Raw genomic sequence first — 22937 nt, forward strand, 5'->3', positions numbered from 1 at the left:
TGGCTCTTTTGATTGCAGTTTAGTTGGCTCTAGGACCCATTTTTTACTCCTTTCAAAATCTGGGCGGAACCGATGTTCATGGTGCGTGTTTCACTGGGGTTTTCTCTATCAGCCCCACGCGTCAGCATGTTGTGGTGCGTTCGTAAATACGCTATGTAGATCTGGACTAGCACTCATGGAATGCCTCTTGTCCAATCAAATTACTTGGTCGCGCTATGACGTTGAACCCAGTGTGCGCTCCGGCGTTCCGAGCGAATTTCCGAACGCACCCTTGATCGTAAGCTGTCTGAAGAAGTAGCTAAAGAAGCTATACTTATCGTTTTTGTCTTCGCTGATAAATATGAAGAGAAAAACTACGGAGAAGAAGCGCCACGTAGTTGCATGGATCAACAAAGCAGAATGGGACCAGGTGCTGGAATATTTGTACTCAAAAGATTGTGCTTTACAAAAGTATGCTTTACACAGAATATCTGCGTGGAAAGGCAGGTAAGAAACACATGTAAGCTAACTATCTAGCTATTGATATCAGATGCATAGTTTGCGTTCATAACTATGTTATCTTGCTAGCTAGACATTGAATATGAATATTTTAAAAATGTGTATCTAACGTTTGGTGCTATGTTGTTTACGGTGCTACTCAGCATGACTGAACAGTGTCTGCCTGGTTCCTCAGCTGGGTGGCAATGAATAAGCTCTCTTTCTTTGTCGGCTAATCAGGTCATCGTTCAATTAATTGATTGATTGATAGATTTGTATTTTACAGACAGTACATCCCAGAGGATAGCACGTAAAAGTGTACTGAAACACATGTTTCCAACGTGGTCCTCGTTGGTAGACAAGATCAACAAAGACAAGAACATACAAAAACAATACACTAAGAAACATCCAAAGACTAAGAGCATACAATACACAAGAACATACAAGATACAATCAGAATACAGTTTGTCATTCTTCACAAAAGTACTGCGTATCAGTGTGTGTATGTGGGTGATATGGGCGTGTGTAAGGCTGGGTGTATTGTATAGTTGTGAAATCAAAGCCTAATGCCTGTGGAAAACGTTCTCCCAGAGGTACCATGACCTGGCCAGTAAAACATTTTAGAGATGGCGCCAGCTTAACTGTCAGAGGGAGACTGTTCCATAACAATACCAGTGAATAATAACAAGATAATGAATGTTCCTAGGTTTGGCCACAACACCCCCGTGGCTGTGGAGTGCACAGCAGACCTGGTCCGGGGTCAGATACTAGACAGCTCCGGACAACTGGACCCAGATGATCTGGTTCTGTTGTATGGAACCGCGCTCGTTAGGTGAGAATTAACATTCATGACTCTTTTTTCCTCACTTATGTGTTTTCCAATAACACTTTGTTCAATGTGTCTAATTGCTTCTGAAAGCACAACGGTGTAATATGTGTTTTGCTTTCCCCCAACAATAGGTTTGTCAACTTAATCACAGAGAAACTACAGGGGAGAGTTGCACGGAATCTGAGAACGTTGGCCAACAAGGTCTGTAAAATCTATAACTTTCGGTTGATCCATTTGGTAATGTCATCACCATTTGTGTATATGTGTTACGGTACAAGTGGGAGTACGGTACATGTGGGAAAACTAGGGTTAGGGTTAGGTGCTACATCGACTTGGTACATGCTGGCATGTCTAACCCCAACCCCAACCCTAATCCTACCCCTAACCCTAACCCTAACCGTAGCACCCTAGCACCTAACCCTAACCCTAGTTTTCCCACATGTACCGTAAGATATGTACTTCATAACATATTCCCTACTAATCAATTGGGTATCGGAAAAGGAATGTCGTTATTTTGTAACCGAGATCTGGATAACAGATAACGTGTGGCTTACTGGTATCAGGGTTTAGACAACCCCGCTATTGCACACTATATTGCACACTATATTGCACATTAAGTATATTATTATATTTTACAATAAGTAACAAATACTAATATCTCTCTTTTCCAGTTGAAGATCCCTGAGTGGATTGTGAACCTCAGGCATGAAATAACTCACCGCAAGCTGCCCACCTTGAAATGGTGTCGCAAGGGTATGAACCATCAGGCGTCTTTTATTATTTATTTAATTTTGTATGTATCATAAATTTAGATGCAACATCCATGTACGTGTTGAAATACAATCGATTTAATACATTGCATTTAATCAAGAATGATTGATTGATTCAATCATTTCTAAAATATGAAACTATTCCTAAATTAGAAACAGCAATACCGTCTTATTTCTCTCCATATCAGTATCTGTATTACACTTAGTTGAAACAGTAGGGCAGGGGGTGTTTGCCGTAACAGTCATGGGATGCCATTACTAATTCTTATTGTGGCATTATTTTATGAAATGGTGTTACCCCTAATTGATGTTACCCCTGGTGATCATAACGTCTTTCCTATAATTATCTTTGCAGGTTGTAAGTTTGTGCTGGAGTGGCTTCAGCAGGAATACTGGTCCAGACAACTTGGCAGTGGATTGGCTGACAACTGGGACTCCCAATCAGAGAGGGAGGACGAGGAGGAGGAGCTGCAGCGGCAGGAGGATGAGCTCATTGCCAGACAAAAAGAAGTAGAATCTTACAGTGAGCTGGAAACATGTGACCGTCTCAGTCAGTTAATAACCAATCCAGAAGTTGAAGAAGGCTTGGTTGTGGAGGAACCACCACTTTGTATTTACTGAGATGCTTTGACTTCTTTTCAGAGAAAGCACGAGAACTTTTGATATCTTTTGAAAGGGAACAGTATCAGGTATTTACCCCTCGTCTTTTCCACTTACCGTATTTTCCGGACTATAAGTTACACTTTTTTTCATAGTTTGGCTGGTCCTGCGACTTATAGTCAGGTGCGACTTCTATATCAAAATATATAGAATATAACATGTTTTTAAATGTTAATTCATACTCATAAATTCATAAATATTATTATTAAAATGTGACTTATAGTCCAGTGCGACATATATGTTTATTTCCTCTTCATGACACATTCTTTGGACTGATGCAACTTATACTCCGGATTGACTTATAGTCCGGAAAATACGGTACTGTATTTGCATGGTCAGCCTTTATTTTACAGCCCTGTTTCAGCAACAACTGGGCATGACAACTGGTCACATGGCACTTTGCCAGATTCAGAACTAACTTCTGTTGATGCTGATATGTGTCACCATATCGCTTTTCATTTTTTATTCACATAGGAAAGTGATGTCATGCGTTGATACAGTAGACAAACATGATTGAAGGTGAGTGGGTCATAGTGGTGTCCTTCTTGTTCTGTAGACGTTTGACGGGTTCCCGGAGGAGGACAAGGAGAAGAGCCTGTGGCCCTCTCCCTCAGCAGACCTGAGCTGGGTCCTCGCCCAGATCAAACACTTCACCTTAGAGTCCAGGTGGGTTATCAGATCAAAGAGGGTTTGAACCAGAGTCCCTCACGTTGAAGACCAGTTGGACATTGTTGTGGTCAAGGACGGTGGTGGAGTTGTTTACATTTCTTAGGCAGTGCTGAAGAGTCACCGGAGCTGAGATTCCAAATCACCTCATTTGAACTTTCTCCCTCCTAGTGAAGTACTGATGGACGTGTTGATGGAAGATGGATTTTTGGTTCCAACCGTTGAACAGCTGGAATCACTGGACATTGATCCTGCAGGTAACACTGGATGTCGGTCAATTTCTCTATGTTTAATCATTTATAACCTGATATTTCTAATGATTTTCCTGCAACATTTTCCTTGGGAAAACCTATGAGCCCAAAATAAGCACAATATGTCAAATAGATGACATGGGACATAATCCAATCAAAGTTTATAGTACTGAAGCCAGCGATTGCATTGGGCAATCCATTACAACTCATGTTAAACGTCAGCCGAATAATCACTAGTTTCTCAAAAACCTTGCTAAAAAAACAAGGTACAATTGAGATCTTGCTGTAGAATTTAGAATGGTTTCTATACGTTTTCTGGCAGTTTAGTGTTCAGGGGTGCAAACTGGTGCAAACTGTTTTTTTTGCCTGAAAACGAAGTTTCTTTTGCAGATCTACACGATTCACATGGATGGCCTATTTTGAGATAAAAACGGCTAATTTAGCAGAAAGGTGACAAGTTTGCACCCCTGCTGTTTTGAAGAAGGAAAATGGGCCTCAATATAAGAAATATCCCTAAAACATCTATTGATTTGATCAAACTACTGATAAAACGTGGGAACATGCCAGAACTACTGCACGGTCTGAACAGTGACTATCAGTTAACCAGAATGTCTGTGTTTTTTTCTGTCGAAGAAAATGCCATGCCTACCCCTCCCCGCCTCCCCAGAGTGTTTCTGCGTTTCTGGCTTCCCCTCTTGAAGATGCTCAACTCTCCGTTGTTCGTCCACCTCCTCCTGGAGAGGCTGTTTGTGGAGCTGCAGCAGTTCTCTGGAGAGAAGCAGAGATCCATCTATGTCGCCGCCTGGATCTCTGAAGTCATCTTGTGCAATGCCAACAGTAGGTTGTTCTCATCCACCATGGACCGTTGTGTTCACTTTGCCTAAGAGCTTCTTTTGAATATAAGGACAGTAAAATAATTCCCTTCTGTGACAGTCCTTAGCAGGAGGTTCTGCTAGATCACTTGTGTGCCGTCTTTCAAACAATGTGACAATGTGTACGGGAGAGTTTGTGGTGTGCCGTAATCATAATCCCCAAATAGTGCCAGAATTCCCTGATTTTTGCATGTTTGATTTTGTGACGTTAGAATTGTAAGGTTCTAGCTCAATTTGTCAAAATTGATTTTTTTTACATAATCTGATCCATTAGGTGTTTATTAATGCCTGTGTGGTGTTATTTTTAAAATGTTGACATTTTTGACTTAGTAATTCATAAAATACAAAGGTTCCATCTCACAAAACATAATGGAATGTAAAAACTTTGACGCTCAATATCTCTGAACGGAGATAACCGTATAATTCTAAGCTCACGATTTGTTTCCACAGAAACCGAATACCATTATGAAACAAATGGTCAGAGGAATGTCAGAATTCGGGACAGGATTTTTGTGAATCGAATCCAGCTGAGGTGGCAGCAGCTCCTGACAGCCTGTCTGAATGCTCCCTGCATGGCCACACCACACCTGCTGCAACAGTGAGTAACACCATGTGTGTTACACAATATAACATCTTCTGCATTCATGACTTCAAATTGCTGTACAACTATGAATATGACTACGATTGAACAATAGCAAAGCCTTGTTGGGGGAAGCCGGTTCACTCCTTTGTCATCCTGGCGATGCCCTTTTGGGTGCTAATTTAAATGAAGGAGACCAGCAGTGTTTGTTTTAGACAGGTTTTAGGGTTAGCCTATGGGAGGACAGGACAAAAGCTCCACCCAAAATGATACGGATGAGCAACTTTTCCTTTCGATGTTTCCATATTTCATCATTAAAAAGTGGTCGAGAGACACTTTATTTATTTATGTCCACTCTAGTCTTACACAGGCATCGCTACGAAAACGGCACGAGAAAGTCGCGATGCCGGAAACACGAACCGAGCAACGGCAACTGTCGCTGACGCTAACCTAGAACTGTGGTGATTGGTCAGAAACGTGTCCTCACGTGGGACATGCTCCATTTTCCCCGTCTGTTGCCAAAGCAATAGTAAATTCTCTAGTATATAAATTCTCTGACGATAGTCATTTTGAATTGGAAGTTACAACAGTTCTTGAATATAATCTAATTTTCAGAAATTATCCCATGTAGAGATGTGTTAATGCTTGTATGCTTTGTTTACAAAAGGTGCGTGCGTGCATGCGTGCGCATGCATAGGCCGGGAATGCCACCTATTTCACAAAATATACAAATATAGCAACTAGTCTTTCTATTTGAATGTTTCTGTATGTTTTAGGATTCTGGAGGACATGGAGCAGCCCTTGAATGCCGAGACCCAGCAGAAGCTGCTCCAGCTGTGCTCCATCTACACCCAGGAGGAGGCAGACGTGGGACGTCACTCTGAGCCGGAGGAGGCAGGCCAGCCCGTCTACACCCTGGAGAGCCTGCAGGAGAGGCTGCGTCTCTCCAGGCACTCTGTCCACAGCCTGCACCCCGGGGCCACGGCGGAGCCAGGGAAGACCCTGCTGGAGAGGCCAGAGGACGTCCAGGAGACCCTGGGAGCAGACGTGGTGGCCGAGAGGGCTGCGGAGCTCAGGGGGTCTCCCTGGCAGGTTTGCACCGGTGAGGGAGAGCCACCCTATCCCTGGCCCTGAGTGGGACCAAATCATTCCATCATCATTCAGTTGAATGACTAAGCTTAAAGGGACACTTCACAATAGGTGTTAGTCTCATTCTTTGTCTCCAGCACCATACCATTCTACATATGTTCAAAAGTTTAGAAAAGGAAAAGGAAAGAAAACACAATTTCCTTTGGACCACATGTAGCCTCTTGAATGGTGCTGGTGATGATGAATATGAGCTTTACCAATTGTGACGTGGGGGCGCTTAGTGGCATAGCACACTAATGAGCATACCAGATAAACACAGGGTTCCTGGTTCCAATCTCTACTGTCTCTATCCAAATAAAGCAGAAATACCCAAAAAATATACATATATATTTTTAAAGTGATGTCCCTTTTAATTTCAACCACTGTTCTGTTTTTTTCTTCCTCACCTCTTCAGACAAGATCCAGTGGAAGAACTATGCTCTTGGTAGAGTCCCTGGCCAGTCGGAGGAGGCGTCCTGCCTGATGTTAGACAACTACTCTGCCATGACTGTGTTTGACCAGCAGGTGGAGATGGAGAATGCCACCCAACACAATGTGCATGCGGGGTAAGAAACAGTTCTATCTAGTTTAATGTAATAAAAAGAAACTAAATAAATAAACAAACTGTCTCCTGTTGGGGGTTAAGTACTTTTGACTAATATTGAACATCACAATGTAAAACTAAAACCATTTTAACTGATGTTTTTTTGTCTTTCTTTCTGTCTCTAGAGTCTCAGTGCCACACAGAGCAAGTACTGATGGTCTTCTCTGGACACACAATGATATCAACAAATTGAAAGCTGGGCTACAACTGTTATAAAACGAATATGAGAATACTGTCCAATAAAAGCCATCACATAATATGGTTTTGATATTGTATTTCTAGTTTTGAAATAAAGGGTCATGTTTTTTGGGGTAAAAGTACTTTGGGTAACCGTAAACTTTAGGTCAATAAAGGTATTTTGTTTTGAGTAAATGTTGTATTTCATGTGACTAAGTGTAATATTCACGGAAGGAAAGAACTCGTGTTCAAAATAAAAAACAGTTCAACAGCTTCATTAGAATGGCATATTATCCTCTCCTATTCCTGGTGCTGATGAGGCGTTAGCATTTTTAGCCTTTGTTACTAATTCAATAATTCCCCTCAAATAGGGGGACTTGGACATACATAACATGCTTTTATTTCAAAATGGTAAATTATATGAAAATAGAATGCGTATAGTCAAACTGAACATCTGTAGATAATGAAGGAATGTTCACGTCAGGTTAGACTGAAACCCAATATCTAAAGTCGTGTATCACCTGAAATAAGAAGACAAAATAAACAGCATGAACATAATTTTGCTTTATTTGAGAAAATGAACACATTTTGTCATTGAGACTTACATTTTGTTTGAGTCAACAGACCCAAAGAGTTCATAGTTTATGTTTTTTGTCTTTTGGTTATTGTTTTGTCACTTAAAACAATTGAAAAGCAATGCGTTGCATTCAACATAGATTATAACAGACTACCGCAGCTCGTAACCACACATGATCTAAGTTCTTAACTCACTCTTATGACCCTTACACGTTGCAAAACCACAACACAAGACACTTCAACTTAACTTTTATGGCATAATACCTGCACGAATTCACAAATCTGATTTTGTAAGCGCATTTATCATAGCAAACATCGAGAATATTGTTTGTGAAATTGTCATCTGTAATAAATCTCATAGTACCTGAGAATTGCTATTGTGGGTGTGTAAGAGAATTGGCCATTTCATGTGAGCTGGTATAACAATAACATTGATTTAAGGGTTCATCTATGCATTGAATATCTCAGTAGTCCTTGAACCATCTACAGTTGTAGATTCAAACAATAAATCAGCCGTGAGTCTTCATGTTCAGACCATGAGCAGGTTAAAGAAGACCTCAACATATCACTGAGAACTGTCATCAGAAACACATCTGGGAAATTGAACTAATCACAAAGGCTCACATCAACAAATTGTATAACATCGTTCTCAATTGAACAATAATGGAAATTAAACAAATATTCTCACCCAGTTAAAAAAAATAATACTTAAGGCTAGATCAAGTGCCATTGGTGAGAGTAACAAATTAGTAAACCACAACTCAACATTATATTTAAATCACAAAATAAGAGGGTTATTCATTCAATCTACTTCCACAGATCCAACACTTAATCAGGTGATCAAATGACCTGTGCTTCATGAATCTTAATTTCATTATAGGCTACTGACAACTTGTCACTTTTATCCTCAAAATGTAATAGTGTGTAGGTAAAACCCTGTGTTTAATAGTAGTGTGTATTTCATGAATAACCCCCATAAGTGTTGTAACCCAAGCAATTGCAACCCATTCAGTTCTCATAACAGCAATTACAACCAAGCCATATTCGGCATGATGATATACTGAAATATGGAGGGTACGCTCAACACAGGAATAGAGCGGACATGGGGCAGAAGTTAGAGAGGGGGGGGGGTTGTACTGGGTTGTACTGTTTTTTGTTAGTTTTAGTTTTTTTTATCAAGTTGTTTGGGTTACAACACAGTCATAAATGTATGATGCAACAAGCTTTATAATGCACTGTAACTTTACGTGTGTGGCTACTTTCAGTATACATACACATATGTAATGTATATATATGTATATACAGAAAGGACACCATGCTTACAGTTGCACACAGGGTATCTGTGCACTTTCATGTAGCGCGTAAATGTCCCTGTAAATAAACCATTGTGCCCAGTAAGAAATAGTACATACCAGCGGGCTACTCCCAGTGACACACAGTGTCACCAACATTATGGCATTGTATTTTTTTCTTTAAATAAAACATTTTTTTGTATGATACTGTACATTTCATAAATATATTTTACAATCAAGAAATAGATACAATTTGTATCAACAAACAAAGGTCATTTCTAGACATTTGTGGCTTTGTCGTTTGCGAGGGGTGGTGGGGGGGGGGTTCTACTCTCATCCTAACCAGTGACCGAACTGCTATATGAAGTATGACACGTGCATGCAACACAATATGAGGATTAAACAACATGACCCATAACACTGACACAGCAAAACAGCTTACATGTTGTTGAATTTGACATCACAAGCTTTGTCAAAACTTAACTTAAAGAAAACCAATGTGTGACTGTGAATTTCATATGGCCTCCACTGAAGACCATGACTCACATACATCCTGAAAGGGAAAGCATGTCATTAATTCCATGATATACAGGTGCATCTAAAAATGTTTTAATATCGTGCTAAAGTTATATATTAACTTTAATATTTCAGTGAAAATATTAGATATTCTACTCACACTGTCCTGAGAAGAGCTCTAATCAGCTAATTAACTCAAAACACCTACAAAGGTTTCCTGAGCCTTAAACCTCTCATAGGGCTTTCACACCGGCAAAGAACCTCCGAACGTTGGCGGTCTGGCGAACGAGCCCGCGTTCATACACAGGTTTCCGAACGCGAACCGGCACGGTTCTTTGCCGGTGTGAAAGCCCTATCAGTCTGTTCAGTACACACAACCACAATCATGGGGAAGACCGCTGACTTGACAGTTGTCCAGAAGACACTCATTGACACCCTGCACTAGGAGGATAAGCCACAGAATGTCATTGCTGAAAGGTCTGGCTGTTCGCAGAGTGCTGTTTCAAAGCAATCCATGGAAAGTTGACTGGAAGGGAAAGGTGTGGTAGGAAAAGGTGCACAAGCAACAGGGATGCCCGCAGCCTTGAGGATTGTCAAGTAAAGCTGATTCAAGAAGCTTCACAATGAGTGGACTGAGGCTGGAGTCAGTGTATCAAGAGTCACCACGCACAGACGTACCCAGGAACTGGGCTACAAGTGTCGCATTCCTAGTGTCAAGCCACTCCTGAACCAGAGACAAGGTCAGAAGAGTCTTACCTGGGCTAAGGAGGAAAAGAACTGGACTGTTGGTCAGTGGTCCAAAGTCTTTTCAGATGAAAGTAAATGTTGCCTATTGGAAATCAAGGTCCCAGAGTCTGGAGGAAGAGTGTTGAGGCACAGAATCCAAGTTGTTTGAAGTCCAGTGTGAAGTTTCCACAGTCAGTGATGATTTGGGGTGCCATGTCATCTGCTGGTGTTGGTCCACTGTGTTTTATCAAGCCCAGAGTCAACGCAGCCGTCTACCAGGAGATTTTAGAGCACTTCATGCTTCCGTCTGCTGACAAGCTTTATGGAGATGCTGATTTCATTTTCCAGAAGAACTTGGCACCTGCCCACAGTGCCAAAACTACTAGTAACTGGTTTAATTACCATGGCATTACTGTGAGAATCTATGGGGTATTGTCAAGGGGAAGATGAGACACCAGACCCAACAATACAGTCAAGCTGAAGGCCGTTATCAAAGCAAGCTGGGCTTCTATAACACCTCAGCAGTGCTGAAGGCTGATTGCCTCCATGCCATGCCGCATTGATGCAGTAATTTGTGCAAAAGGCGCCCAGACCAAGTATTAAGTGCATAAATGAACATACTTTTCAGAAGGTCAACTTTTCTGTATTATAAATCCTTTTTTTGATTGGTCTTATGTAATATTCTAATATTTTGAGATACTGGATTTTTGATTTTCATGAGCTGTAAACTGTAATCATCAACATTAAAACAAAAAAGGCTTGAAATATTTCACTTCATGTGTAATGAATCTAGAATATACAAGTTTCACGTTTTGAATTAAATTCCGGAAAATAAATAACTTTTCCACAATATTAACTTTTTTTGAGATGCACCTGTATACAGAAATTAAATAACAAAATCACACCCATTTTATATTCATAATGCCATGTCTACATGATGTCACTTTCTAGTGTAAGTTGGAAGAAAGGTTGTGTTTTGTGTCTCACGCTTTTCCACCACAATCCTTTTCTTTACCTTAAAGGGATAGTTCACCCAAATTACAAAATGACATATTTGGTTCCTTCCCCTGAGTAGGGAAAGGACTCGTTTTAAGCCAAACCATCTCAGTAATTTAAATCAAGTATCATAGAATGTGGGATGATCTGGGCATTATACATTTCAAACATGCTAATTTAGGGTGTTTAAATCAATAAGCATGAGTGACAATGCCCAGATTAACACAACCAAAGTGTGGATTGAAGTCTGTCGTTGTCATAGACTAATTTCTGGGTAAGGAACCCAAATACGTGAATTTGTAATTTAGTTGAACTATCTCTTTAATTTGTATCATTTTGAAGCCTTTCAAACTTGGGGGAGGGAAAGTAGTGTTAAAAGGTTGGCACGCAAACTGTCAGCCAAATGCCAGAAACAACCCTGACGGCAGCCTCGCATTCTGAGTGTTTCACAGGAAGAAACATTTAGGCAGTGTATCACACCTTCTCATGAAAACACAGAGAGGCCCAACACGGCCTTCCTCTTAGTTCATGAAAAAACAAAGTCAACAACGCCCCAAATTCCTTTGGGCTAAATAACATTCAAAGATGTTTTTTTCTTTTCTTTACATGTGTTCATTTACAAGGGCTGTCTCTCAGCATTAATAAGGAAACATGCTTTTTTCTTCATTCTTTTTTTTTCTTCTTCTTTTAAAGCATTTTGCCGATGAGACCCTCATCAGTTCCTATGTGACTAACAGAACTGGAAGTGCCAGGTCCCAAGGTGCAAGATAAGGATATGTACACATTATGTCTAAGTAACAGCATTATCATTAAAGGGGCAATCTGGGACTCGTAACATAATTTTTTATATTTAGCCATCGTTTCTTGAAGAATATTACTTAGAAATGCCTTGTGGGCTTCATTCAATTGTCAACATAAGATTGTTGTACTCCATTGTGTGTAAACAATGTAATTGTGAACTAACACTGTATAGTTTCAAAACGTGGTTCAAACTCTCAGACGGTTAGTTCCTGCATCCGAACCTCCGTAAATGGATTAGAGAGGTAACGTTTCTGCAGCCTCATCCCACAGCTGTTTACCAAAGAAACCAAGTGGAGGGTGACCGCTTGGTTATGGTTTGACTCCCAGGTTGCACCTTCAAGGTAACTAATCTAAACACTTGTCTGGTAGAACCAGCCAGAACTTACGCCAGTTCACATTCTGGTTCCATAATGGTCTTCAGAAAATTAACATAAAATACAGCCGGCCGAATTGGTGTACTATGGTGGTGGTTTGTTTAGTTTTTCTGATTGTTTGATTGGTCGATCCAATTGCTACAAATGAGTTGCCACGCCTCGGAAAATGGCTTCCAGAGGAGGAAGAAGGTGGGACTGATATGTGAAGTGAAAGAGTGAACGCAGTGGTTTAGGCTGATCCCATCAAAGAGAAAATCAACACAGTCAGTCAGCTATAGAGAACACCAGAATCATTTCCTAAACACTGATCTAAGTTTCCACTACAAAGCCAAACGATCGTCAAATCATCAAAACTAAAGAATCACTTTACTAGTGACGCACGGGTCAATTCTCTCTCTTTTTGGCATTATGTCAGCAGCTTAAGTGTGTCTTTTAAATGGCTTTTCAAGTGTCATATTATATACACAGGTGTGTGCACAGGTGTGTTTTCATCAGGTCCTTGTTCCGGTGTAGATTGGTTTGCTATGTGCACTCACAAGTTCTACCAAAATAGTCGCTTTGTATGGTGAGATTGAGAAAATATATATGTATACACACGCGCGCGCACACACACGCAGACACACGCACACTCACACGCACACATATTTCATTCTAAACACTTAGTGCCTCACATTTAAAAAGCAAAGGAGACCTCAACTACATTAAGAGATTCATTGAAACCTGTTAAACAATGACAGGAGTAGTGAGGTCGTTCAGATATGTATAAGGCCATTAAATGTCAAGGTTCATGCTCTGAGGTATGCTTGCACCCACGACCCTCTTGTCTTCTTCTACAAATCATTGCACAAAAACCAAGTCGACTAGTACTTCCAGCGGGGTCTGACGTACACTACGACCGACCTACGTGTACAGGATGGGATCCTAACTCGCGATCCGTGTGTATAACTGGAATCATTGTGAACATTTCCTATCGACATCAACGCAAGACTTACGGCAAGACGTCGGCCAAATGCCCACGGATCACAAGTTAGCATTCCACCAACGGTGAAATTATCACTCCTTGTAATCAAATACACTCTGTTCAATATGAAATCTTACCACAGTTGTCTCTAACATTTGAGAAACCCCCCCCTACCCCTTGAATTTGGGCTCCTACATCTTCCCAAGACAAATTGCTTCGATGATGATTTAGATCCCCTTACTTGTTACAGAAGACCATAATATTATCATCTCAGCTTCCCGAAAAAAAAAGAAAAGAAAAACGAGACACTTTTAGTGGCAAGACCTCAACTTTGTGACGATGACGGCAGCGAGCTGCTGCGGGTCTGTCAGATGGGGGTTCTTCTCCATGACCGAGTGGACCACGTATGCGGGGAATATGTTGCAGAGGTTGCGGTACGTCTGGTACTGGTGCTCTGGGATGGCGTGCCGCTGCTGTTCCTGGTGCTCGGGGGCAGGCGGGGTCTCCCAGGGCGACCTCCAGATCTGCTCCATCTTGTCCGGCATGCTGCGGACCATCACCCTCTCGCAACACGGCTGCATCAGGCTGTTGCTCAGCGGGTACGAGTGGTATCCGTAGGACTCGTTGCCGATGGGCAGGGGGTCCCAGCTGGCGTGCTGCTCGCGGCAGAGCGGGGGTCTCCTCTGGCGCATGGGGTTGCTCTCGTACAGCCGGGAGTCCGAGATGCTGTCCATACGGGTCATGCCCAGGGAGCGGCCCGGCTGGGAGGAGGAGGAGCACGAGGACGAGGAAGGGAGGATGTTCTGAGGTAGGGGGGGGTAGTCCCCCGGACAGCTCGACCTTGCTCCGATCAATGCGTGCTGGATGTGAGGCGCCAGGTGGGACACCGACGATTGCTTCCGAGGGCACTGCTTGGGCTCCTCGGGCCCGGGCCCGTAGCTCTGCACCCTGGTCAGAGCCTCGTGGTGGAACCCGCGGGAGAAAGCCTGGAGCCTCTCTCTCTGCGCGGGAGATTGCTGCTGCTGCTGCTGCCCCCCCTTCATGCTCTCATCCAGGCTGCTGTCCACCGAGCTCAGGTAAAGGTCCCCGTAGGAGGAGAAGGAGTCGCTGTTGGAATGGCTGAGGCAGGGCTCGGGGCAATGGCTGCTGGGGTTCCTCTGGTAGACGCCGTGCTCGTGCTCCATGCTGCAGAAGCTGTCAACGTTTTGCATGCTGCTCATGCTCATGGTGGAGAAGTCGCTGAGCATGGAGTAGTAGCCGTGGTCGCTCACCGAGTCGTACTTGGGGAACTGGTCGCTGTACGTGACCGAGTTGCCGTGGCTGTTGGTGACCAGGATGGGCGGGTACTGCACGCTGGACATGTGCTCCAGGGAGCTGTGGGTGAACTGGAGCGAGCCGGGCACGGGGCTGCTGGCCGACCGGGTGTTCAAGGCGCCGGCGGCCGCGTGGCTCTTGACCGGCTGCATGGTGGGCACGCTGAGGGCGGACACGAGGGAAGGCACGGAGTTGGCCTCGGGCTTGCGGGCGGCGGAAAGCCTTTCCTCCGCGGGTTCGCAGGCCACCGAGCGGATGCTGGGGTCGGACTGCCGCTTGGGCGCCACGCGTTTGGCCTCGCAGGAGCCGCCGTCCCCCTTGGCCATAGCGAGTCCGGTGCCGTACTTGGCCAGGGCCCCCTCGCTCATCGTCTTCACGGCGGACAGCTTGGCGAACGCCCTCAGTTCGTCGGCCACGGAGCGCTGGGGCTGGTTGGCACGCTCCGGATGGTAGTATTTGCACTTATGTCCATAAGTACATTTCTTCCCTATTTAAACATAACGATATCATTGAGAACACAGACAGACAATATTAACACAAGCCGTAAAAATGACGATTTTTTAACAATATAATAATGTACATTATGCATTAATACATGTGAACAACCTACCATATGGACACGGTTGCTTTTTGTGCTCTGGGACAACAGGACGCTTGCGGAGGAAATTCTCCAAACTCGGACCGTGTCTTCCCAAAGGATCATCGGGTGGCATGAATCTAAAACAAAAGAAACACCTGTGCTTAGTTGCCATGCGGTTGAAGGTAGACTCAGTAACGTTCCCATTATCAGGAAGTTGCCCTCTCGTGTAAGTCAAACGCACTGGGTTGCGCTCAGGGAGGGTGCAACATTCTGGCAGAGGCTGATAGAAACGTCACAAATAGAGCAGACGTGGTCTATGACTCTTACAAGCTGGAGGCATCTCTGTTCTACATCGTGTATTTCTATCTGAACATTCCAGAATGATGGGCCATCCTGAGACCAGCCCAGAATTTCAATCTGCAAAGGCTTCCATCGCTGACTCCCAATGTCAACATGTCTCAAGGGAGGGCTCAACCTGGGAATAGCCATTAGCCCCATTTCCACAGCAGCAAGGCTGACTGCTTTTGCGCAGTCTCTCCTGGCCTTCAACAGTGCTTACTCCAGACTCAGTGCTTCAAGTGTCGCCTCCTCCACCCCCTTTTCCAAACAGGGCTAGGGATGTGGTTTAGAGCCAGGGCTGGATTTTCTTATCATCCAAGCGCTTTAGTTGGCTTGCTGTAACTACCAAAATCTAACTGACTTTTTGTCCTAAAGTGTTTAAAAGTGACCAGAACCTGTTGGGTAACTGGAGGCTATTTGGTGCGTTGCTAGTGTCCATTATGGTTACAAACCTAGAAACTGCAGAAAGTAAACAAACTGGAGATCATACTACGGGCCGGGACTGGAAAGCCCCTGCTGTGGAAATTCAGATGGGCTTGTTCACTTGGCTCAAAGCACCGGGCTTTGAGCACCATCTAGCCGCTAGTATGCCTTGGCATGCACGGGCACCGCTGTCGAAAAACAGTTAATGAAGAGCTTTGGTCTTGGTAGTTTCTAATTTTGCTGTTGTTGATGTTTAAAAGCAGTTTAAAACATGACAGTTGCTCTACTTTTAATTGCAGTCACTGCTCTGATGGACTTACTTATCATTGACAAATGAGTACATTAGTAGTCGCTCCTCTATGAACTTCTTCCACTCTGGCTTCTCGTTCTGCAAGTCCCTGTAGTTGTCGTTTGACACGATGATTCCGTCAGAGTCACAAGCCAGCTTCACTATGAAGCGATCGTCGTAGCACACCACTCTCCTTCCCTGGACTCTTCGAGACGGGGTGAACACCAGTATCTTCTCTTTTTCCAGCTTCCGCAAAATATCTTGATCTGTGAAAGATGTTCAGATAAGTCAAGAGTTATTGTTTTCTGAGAAGTACGTCTTTGTTTACAGCTACTTTTCAAATAGTTGTGTTGTCAAATACTTTTAGTGTGCCTCTTACAGAATTGAATATTTTATTACTCAAACTTGAAAAAAAGTCTAGTGAACATAAAACCTGTTCGTTTGGAAACAAATTCTTGGCCTTAAGTTTAAAACTGTTTGTGTAGAATACCCACATTTTTAAACACATTACCCTTGTCCTATGTAAGTGTTGTAATGTCATGGCCTTGGTGGCAATTGAATTTCCCTACACGGATTAATAAAGTAATATCTAATCTAATCTCTAATCTGATCTAAAGTAAAAATCTACACATTTAAAGTATTAACTAATCTCTAATCTGATCTAAAGTACATACACATTTTGCTGATAAAAAAAAAATACACACACCCAGCCAAACTCGCCCACAACCACCTCTCTCTCTCTCTCTCTCTCTCTCTCTCTCTCTCTCTCTCTCTCTCTCTCTCTCTCTCTCTCTCTCTCTCTCTCTCTCTCTCTCTCTCTCTCTCTCTCTCTCTCTCTCTCTCTCTCTCTCTCTCTCTCTCTCTCTCTCTCTCTCTCTCTCTCTCTCTCTCTCTCTCTCTCTCTCTCTCACACACACACACACACACACACACACACACACACACACACACACACACACACACACACACACACACACACACACACACCCACACCCCCACACAAAACCCCCCAGGTAGACATCCGTACATGTGTCTAATTGAAAAGCAGCTTTCATACCTGTAATGGGGGCATCAGGCCTCGACTGTTCTTTCCTCCAATTTGGAACAAACACTGTGATGTCTTTGTGTGCTTTCTCCAGGAACCAATCCACGGCCAACTGAATACCGAGGCACGAGAAAACCTCTTTGTTGCCATGGCTACGAAACAAAACAAGCACATCTTGTAAAAGGCCTGTTTGTAAAGGTAATGCGAATAGTACACACGGAGGAGGGTTCAGAACATTCTGCATGAGGTACAAAACGGATTTGTTTGAGTTAGTGTGCATTGGAGCCTTACCTCATTGCCACATTTGACCCGTCAATGACGATGGGCCTGAGGTTATCGAAAGCCTCCATGGACTCGTCTTCCAGGGACACCTCTGGACTGACCGCCTCTTTGGGGCACGGGCCTCCCCGAGACGCTGACATGCTCGTACTGCTGCTGCTGGCCTGAGGTTCCGCCTCTCCTTTGTTCCCCAGTCTCACCAGCTCGGCCAGGAGGTCGTTGATGAGGGCGGCGGCCCCCAGCTTGTTCAGCACCGTCTCCACCTGCTCTCCTGAGTAGCCCAGCTTCAAGGCAAAGTCCATTTTGGTCTGGTACTCCCTGTCGCTGGCGTATTTCAGCAGCACGGCCCCGGCCTTGGTGGTGTCGTCTGCGCGGAGCTCCTGCAAAGTACTGCTCTGGGAGAAGCTGGGCCGGTCCAGACAGGGAGAGCGACAGAGCTGCCGGTGGGGCTTGGTGGCGTTGAAGGGCTCCCTCCACTTGCAGCTGCTGCTGCTGCTGTTCACCTGCAGCTGTTGTTGCTGCTGCTGCTGCTGCTGTTGCTCTGACTCGCTCTCAGAGCTGCTCCCCTCCTCCGACTCGCCGCTGGCATGCTGGGCCTCACTCAGGTCGATGACCTCCTCCCTGCATGGGCGTTTCTCCATTTTGAGCTTCTCCACCATGGACCATGCCGTCATCACGTTTCCCTCGCCACCCGAGATCTCCACCACATGCTCCCTCAAGTCCACCACAGCCTGCGACTCATACTCGATGGCTGACTTGAGTGCCAGCAGCCGGTTGTGATGAGCCAAAGTGAGACACACTCTCTTCCGGTGGGCCGGCCAAATCAAAGACACTATGTAATCCTAAAAGAGAACAAGAATAGGATTAATCAATAAAAATACCAAATTGGAAAATGTAGCCTAATCCTTGTTTTTTTTTTTTTTAATCCTTGGTTAACTTTTTCTTTTGAGTTTTGTATCCACCATTTTATAAAAATGTACTTTAAGTTTAGATGAGGTTTGTCTTTTTCATTGATTCAGTCACAGAATATCAAGCTGACCCTTGATATGATATGCCTACACATAATACATTATAGATTTCATTTGTGCAATTTGGTCTAGATAGCAGTCATGGTGCATTTACCAAATCTTAGTGAAAATAGTAGCTACTTCCTCAAGTCTTGCAGCAGATAGTAAGATACTACCATTCTAGCTTCAAGAGGCTCAGCCCATGACATGTGTTGCCTAGCAACGCAGCCCTGTCATCAGCTAACTGCTTTTTAGCAGTCACGACTAACACAAAACACAGCCAAGCTTTCTCTAGCAGCCAGGCAAACCGCACACTTAAAACATGACATTTTAAAATCACCTAAAATGCAGGTAATGCAAAAGGCCGAAAAAACATACAAACATGATCATTCAGTACACAGCTTTCCACTAGTTTTGAACAAACGTAGCATATTTTTTCCTTTTTTCTTTGAACCTTAAAATGTGTAAAAACAGAACTCTCTGCTCAAATCTGTCTTTTTTCCTTAGAGAGCAATAACATGGCACTCTCTCCTGTCTCTCCTCTCTAGTCTGTAGCCGTATTTGATTCTTCTCACATCAAGGGAGGATCTGCAGATCTGTCCTATTAAGAGAAATCAGAACAAAACGACTGACCTCTCCAAGAGACAACATTTCCCTGCGAGAAGAGCAAGTGTCATTTATAATAAGACAACCGGGATAGGAATTTGCTACAGTTGAAAGAGCTTTTAATCAACATCCATACCGTGTCCATATAAGAAATGCAAGTGAAGCTCACAGTTCTGGATAAGACTGATAACCAGGCAAAACTAGGTAGGCAAAACTAGGTAGGCAAATGTTGTAGGCTGGACCCACTCATCAACACCAAAGAAAGGCACAAGATTTAAAAGTTGTTTGTTTATCTGCAGGAAACCCCGCTACTGTACCTCATCCATTAATAACTATGATGTGTTGGAATTTCCTGGCACTAGGTACATGAGCTACATAGCTGTAGAGCAGCGTCAGGCAACAGAGGAGCCCCATCCTCGTGCCACCCCCCCCCCACCACCTCCTCATCACAGGCTGAGACAGCAGAGGAACTCCAGCCCCCAACCCCCCACCTCCGACAGCAGAGGAGCTCCATCCCCCCCCCTCCTCATCACAGGCTGAGACAGCAGAGGAACTCCACCCCCCAACCCCCCACCTCCCACAGCAGAGGAGCTCCATCCCCCCCCTCCTCATCACAGGCTGAGGCAGCAGAGGAACTCCACCCCCCAACCCCCCACCTCCGACAGCAGAGGAGCTCCATCCCCCCCCCCCCCCCCCACTCCTCATCACAGGCTGAGACAGCAGAGGAGCTCCATCCCCCCCCCCCCCACTCCTCATCATCTCACAGGCTGACAGCAGAGGAACTTTCCTCCCCCCCCCCTCATCACAGGCTGAGACAGCAGAGGAACTCCACCGCCCCCCCTCCCCCCCTCCACTTCCTCATCACAGAGCTCCATCCTTCCCCACCTCCACATCACAGGCTGAGACAGCAGAGGAACTCCACCGCCCCCCCTCCCCCCCTCCACTTCCTCATCACAGAGCTCCATCCTTCCCCACCTCCACATCACAGGCTGAGACAGCAAGGCCACAGGACTGAAAGCACTGCACATGCCCAGGCTGGTGCAGCTCTGTTTCATAGCAACAAGTGGAGCATGTCCCTTTAGCAGCAATAGATGCTTCGCCAAACTGAGGCCCTTACCACAGTGAGGCTATGCTGCAGTATTGGAGGGCCAACAACAGAACAGAGTGTTCTGAAGCACACACACACACACACACACACACACACACACACACACACACAGCACTTCATGGCTAGGAATCATGATTGAATAGCTGGTCCTGGTTAGTCTACATTCATTCGGCATTCAAATGTTCTTTGAATATACGAAACAAGTCTCCCTTAATGTTCACACCCTTACCGAGCTAAATGCCATATACAGCTAGCTAGCATTTAGAGGAATCTTTGCTAAATGTTTTATTCTTAATCTATGGAACTAGTTGATCGGTCTTTAGTTGTCACTGTCGGCTAGTTAGCTAGCTAACTTGCCAACCAACATATCATTTTTTTTCTCAATACAGCAGCGACTACTGTCTTTCGTAGTACTATTTGGAGCAATAGTATGTAGCTAACGTAACGTTACAGTCCTCCAAATCAAATAAAAACTGTAGCAGCTACACCTAACCACAGCCTTCCATGACGAAGATAGTTAGCTAACGTAATAAGGTGGCTAAATTAGCGGGTCAGTTTAATTGCTGGAATTGAATGTTAGCGACGTTCCAATTAAGCTAACGTTAGCTATCGTGCTTCAAAACGAAAGTTTCCCGTTCATAAATGACGACTCTAAAAGCTAGCAACAATCGTAACTGACAGAAACTGTGAAAGCACGAATCAAAAGGGTTAACGAGATAACCTGGCGGTAAGCTAACTAGTCTGACAGTTATCGTTCGCTGACTAATTAGCTAACTAGCATCGACGTCTGAAGCTGACGATATCTCCAAAAAGAAAGACGACAGCTTAAACAACATTAGCTTAGCTGGATGACATGAACATGGTGTTAGTGAGCCTGATATCTTACCTTCGCCTTGCTGCAGTCATCCTCCTCGCCCTCCGCCACGCGCACTAGGATATCGCTGCTGTCGCAGGTTGACTCAGCGGGTCCGTAGCTGACCCTCACCCGGAAAACACGCTCGACGTACTGGATGGAACGGTAGAGCGAAGGGCCTGCACTTGCGGGCACTGCCAGCTCTAAAACCATTTATTATAATCCACGAATAACAGCCTACTCAAGTTGTCAACCGAATTGCTTATGATGTTGTTTTTTCCTCGGAGAGTTCAATACTTTGGAAAATACGAGACATGTATGTGTCATTTCACGAACATTACAGCAAATAAACAAGCTAGCCAGCTAGCCAGATATCATTCATCATCCCCTCCCATCATCGTTTCTGACTGCCTCCCACAGACCGTCTCTTAGCAACAAGTCGGACGCCCTCTGTCGCCTTCTAGCAGACTGGACCAGCAGTGTCAGAGAGAGTAGGGTCTGTTTGATTACTGGACCGGTATCACCAGAGAGAGTAGGGTCTGTTTGATTAGACTGATTGGAACAGTAGTATACCAGAGAGCCTGAGTAGGGGTCTATGTGTGAAAGGCTGAACCTGCCGGTGGTCGGCGCAGGGCGGAGCGGTCCTCGCCAATCCCAGATCAATCTTGAATCTACGCCGACGGTTCATTTCGCCAACCCGAAACATACATCATCATGTAATTTCCATAAAAATATCTTATCATTTCCCCCAATGCTTTTATTTTTAAGACATATAACGTGATATGTCGGGTGGTTGTCTACGTTTTCTATCTATACCAAACATTTCTGCTTGTGAAAACACCGAATATTGACCCATTACTCCGTGTGCTTGTCACGTCACATTCTATTGAGCTGGGATCACCGTCAGCTTTGAACGGGGCAACCGGGAGGTCGCCCGCTGTAAACATCGGATGAAATCAGCAGTAACCCGGTGTACCGGCATTCTCACATGAGACCTAAACTAATGTTCTTGTACTAAATAAGTGGCAGCATCGATCATTGATAGGGGAAGCATAGTTAAAGCATGAATTGTAAAAATATATATATACAAATGGTATATTCCATGACTTTCACATGTTATAAGCATATTATAGTGTGTCTACTGGACTTGCGTAGTTTTAATATTATGGGTATACCTTCCTGGGGGTCTACTCTTGGGGAACAGGGTGATACTAAAGTATTAAAGTAGGCCTAGATTACACATCTGCATAGTTTGTTTATTTAACGCAGTGCGTGTGTGTGTGTGTGTGTGTGTGTGTGTGTGTGTGTGTGTGTGTGTGTGTGTGTGTGTGTAATGGACAGGATTGTCCTGTATAGTACCCTCACTATCTATTCAAGTCTCCTCTAAAACTTGCTTTTGACCTTAACACTAGGGTAGTTAATCTATGTGCATCCACTGAACCCCAGTTGTGCACTATGTACTTATCCCCTCCCCACACATAACCCAGAGGTTAGGCCTATAGCACAACCCCCTCTCTACCTGGATTTATTCAACACACCCTAAAGTGTGAAGAGATTTTGGCCTCCCTCTATTGTCACAGACCAGGTTTTGTTTTGTTTTTTAAACCACAAGAATACACTGAATCACAAAAACCTCCCGAGCCTTATCTCTTGGCCACCATGAAGACAAAGACTGGTGGCAGCCCAAGACAATGGAAGACTATTGTTCTTGTATTGGTCCAACCAATGGCATTAACTTGACAATGTCTTATTTTAAAGACCCAAAATATCAGTGTGCGTTTGAGCGAACACACTACCTTATTTCAATATCCCTGTAAATTGGACAAAAGAATAGTATC

The 22937-nt window shown here is 44.1% G+C and overlaps 2 protein-coding genes across 2 annotated transcripts; one reads left to right on the plus strand and one right to left on the minus strand.

Annotated features, from left to right (window-relative positions):
- The first annotated feature begins 292 nt into the window (after positions 1–292).
- On the plus strand, positions 293–7275 carry las1l (LAS1 like ribosome biogenesis factor). Its single transcript, XM_080528207.1, has 13 exons — positions 293–486; positions 1184–1309; positions 1438–1507; positions 1978–2059; positions 2432–2599; positions 2719–2765; positions 3293–3402; positions 3574–3659; positions 4287–4490; positions 4976–5123; positions 5882–6207; positions 6649–6799; positions 6963–7275. Exons 1-13 carry the CDS (start codon positions 341–343, stop codon positions 7051–7053), a joined length of 1755 nt encoding a protein of 584 aa, XP_080384333.1. The 5' UTR covers positions 293–340; the 3' UTR covers positions 7054–7275.
- Positions 7276–13567: 6292 nt separating this feature from the next.
- zc3h12b (zinc finger CCCH-type containing 12B) lies at positions 13568–21312 on the minus strand (the record flags this gene model as incomplete). Its single annotated transcript, XM_080528471.1, has 6 exons — positions 13568–15057; positions 15181–15287; positions 16233–16467; positions 17259–17398; positions 17538–18367; positions 21133–21312. 6 exons carry the CDS (start codon positions 21310–21312, stop codon positions 13568–13570), a joined length of 2982 nt encoding a protein of 993 aa, XP_080384597.1.
- Between the last annotated feature and the right edge of the window lie 1625 nt (positions 21313–22937).

The sequence above is a fragment of the Nansenia antarctica genome (genome assembly GCF_963989245.1).
Source record: "Nansenia antarctica genome assembly, chromosome: 4".
NCBI lineage: Eukaryota > Metazoa > Chordata > Actinopteri > Argentiniformes > Microstomatidae > Nansenia > Nansenia antarctica.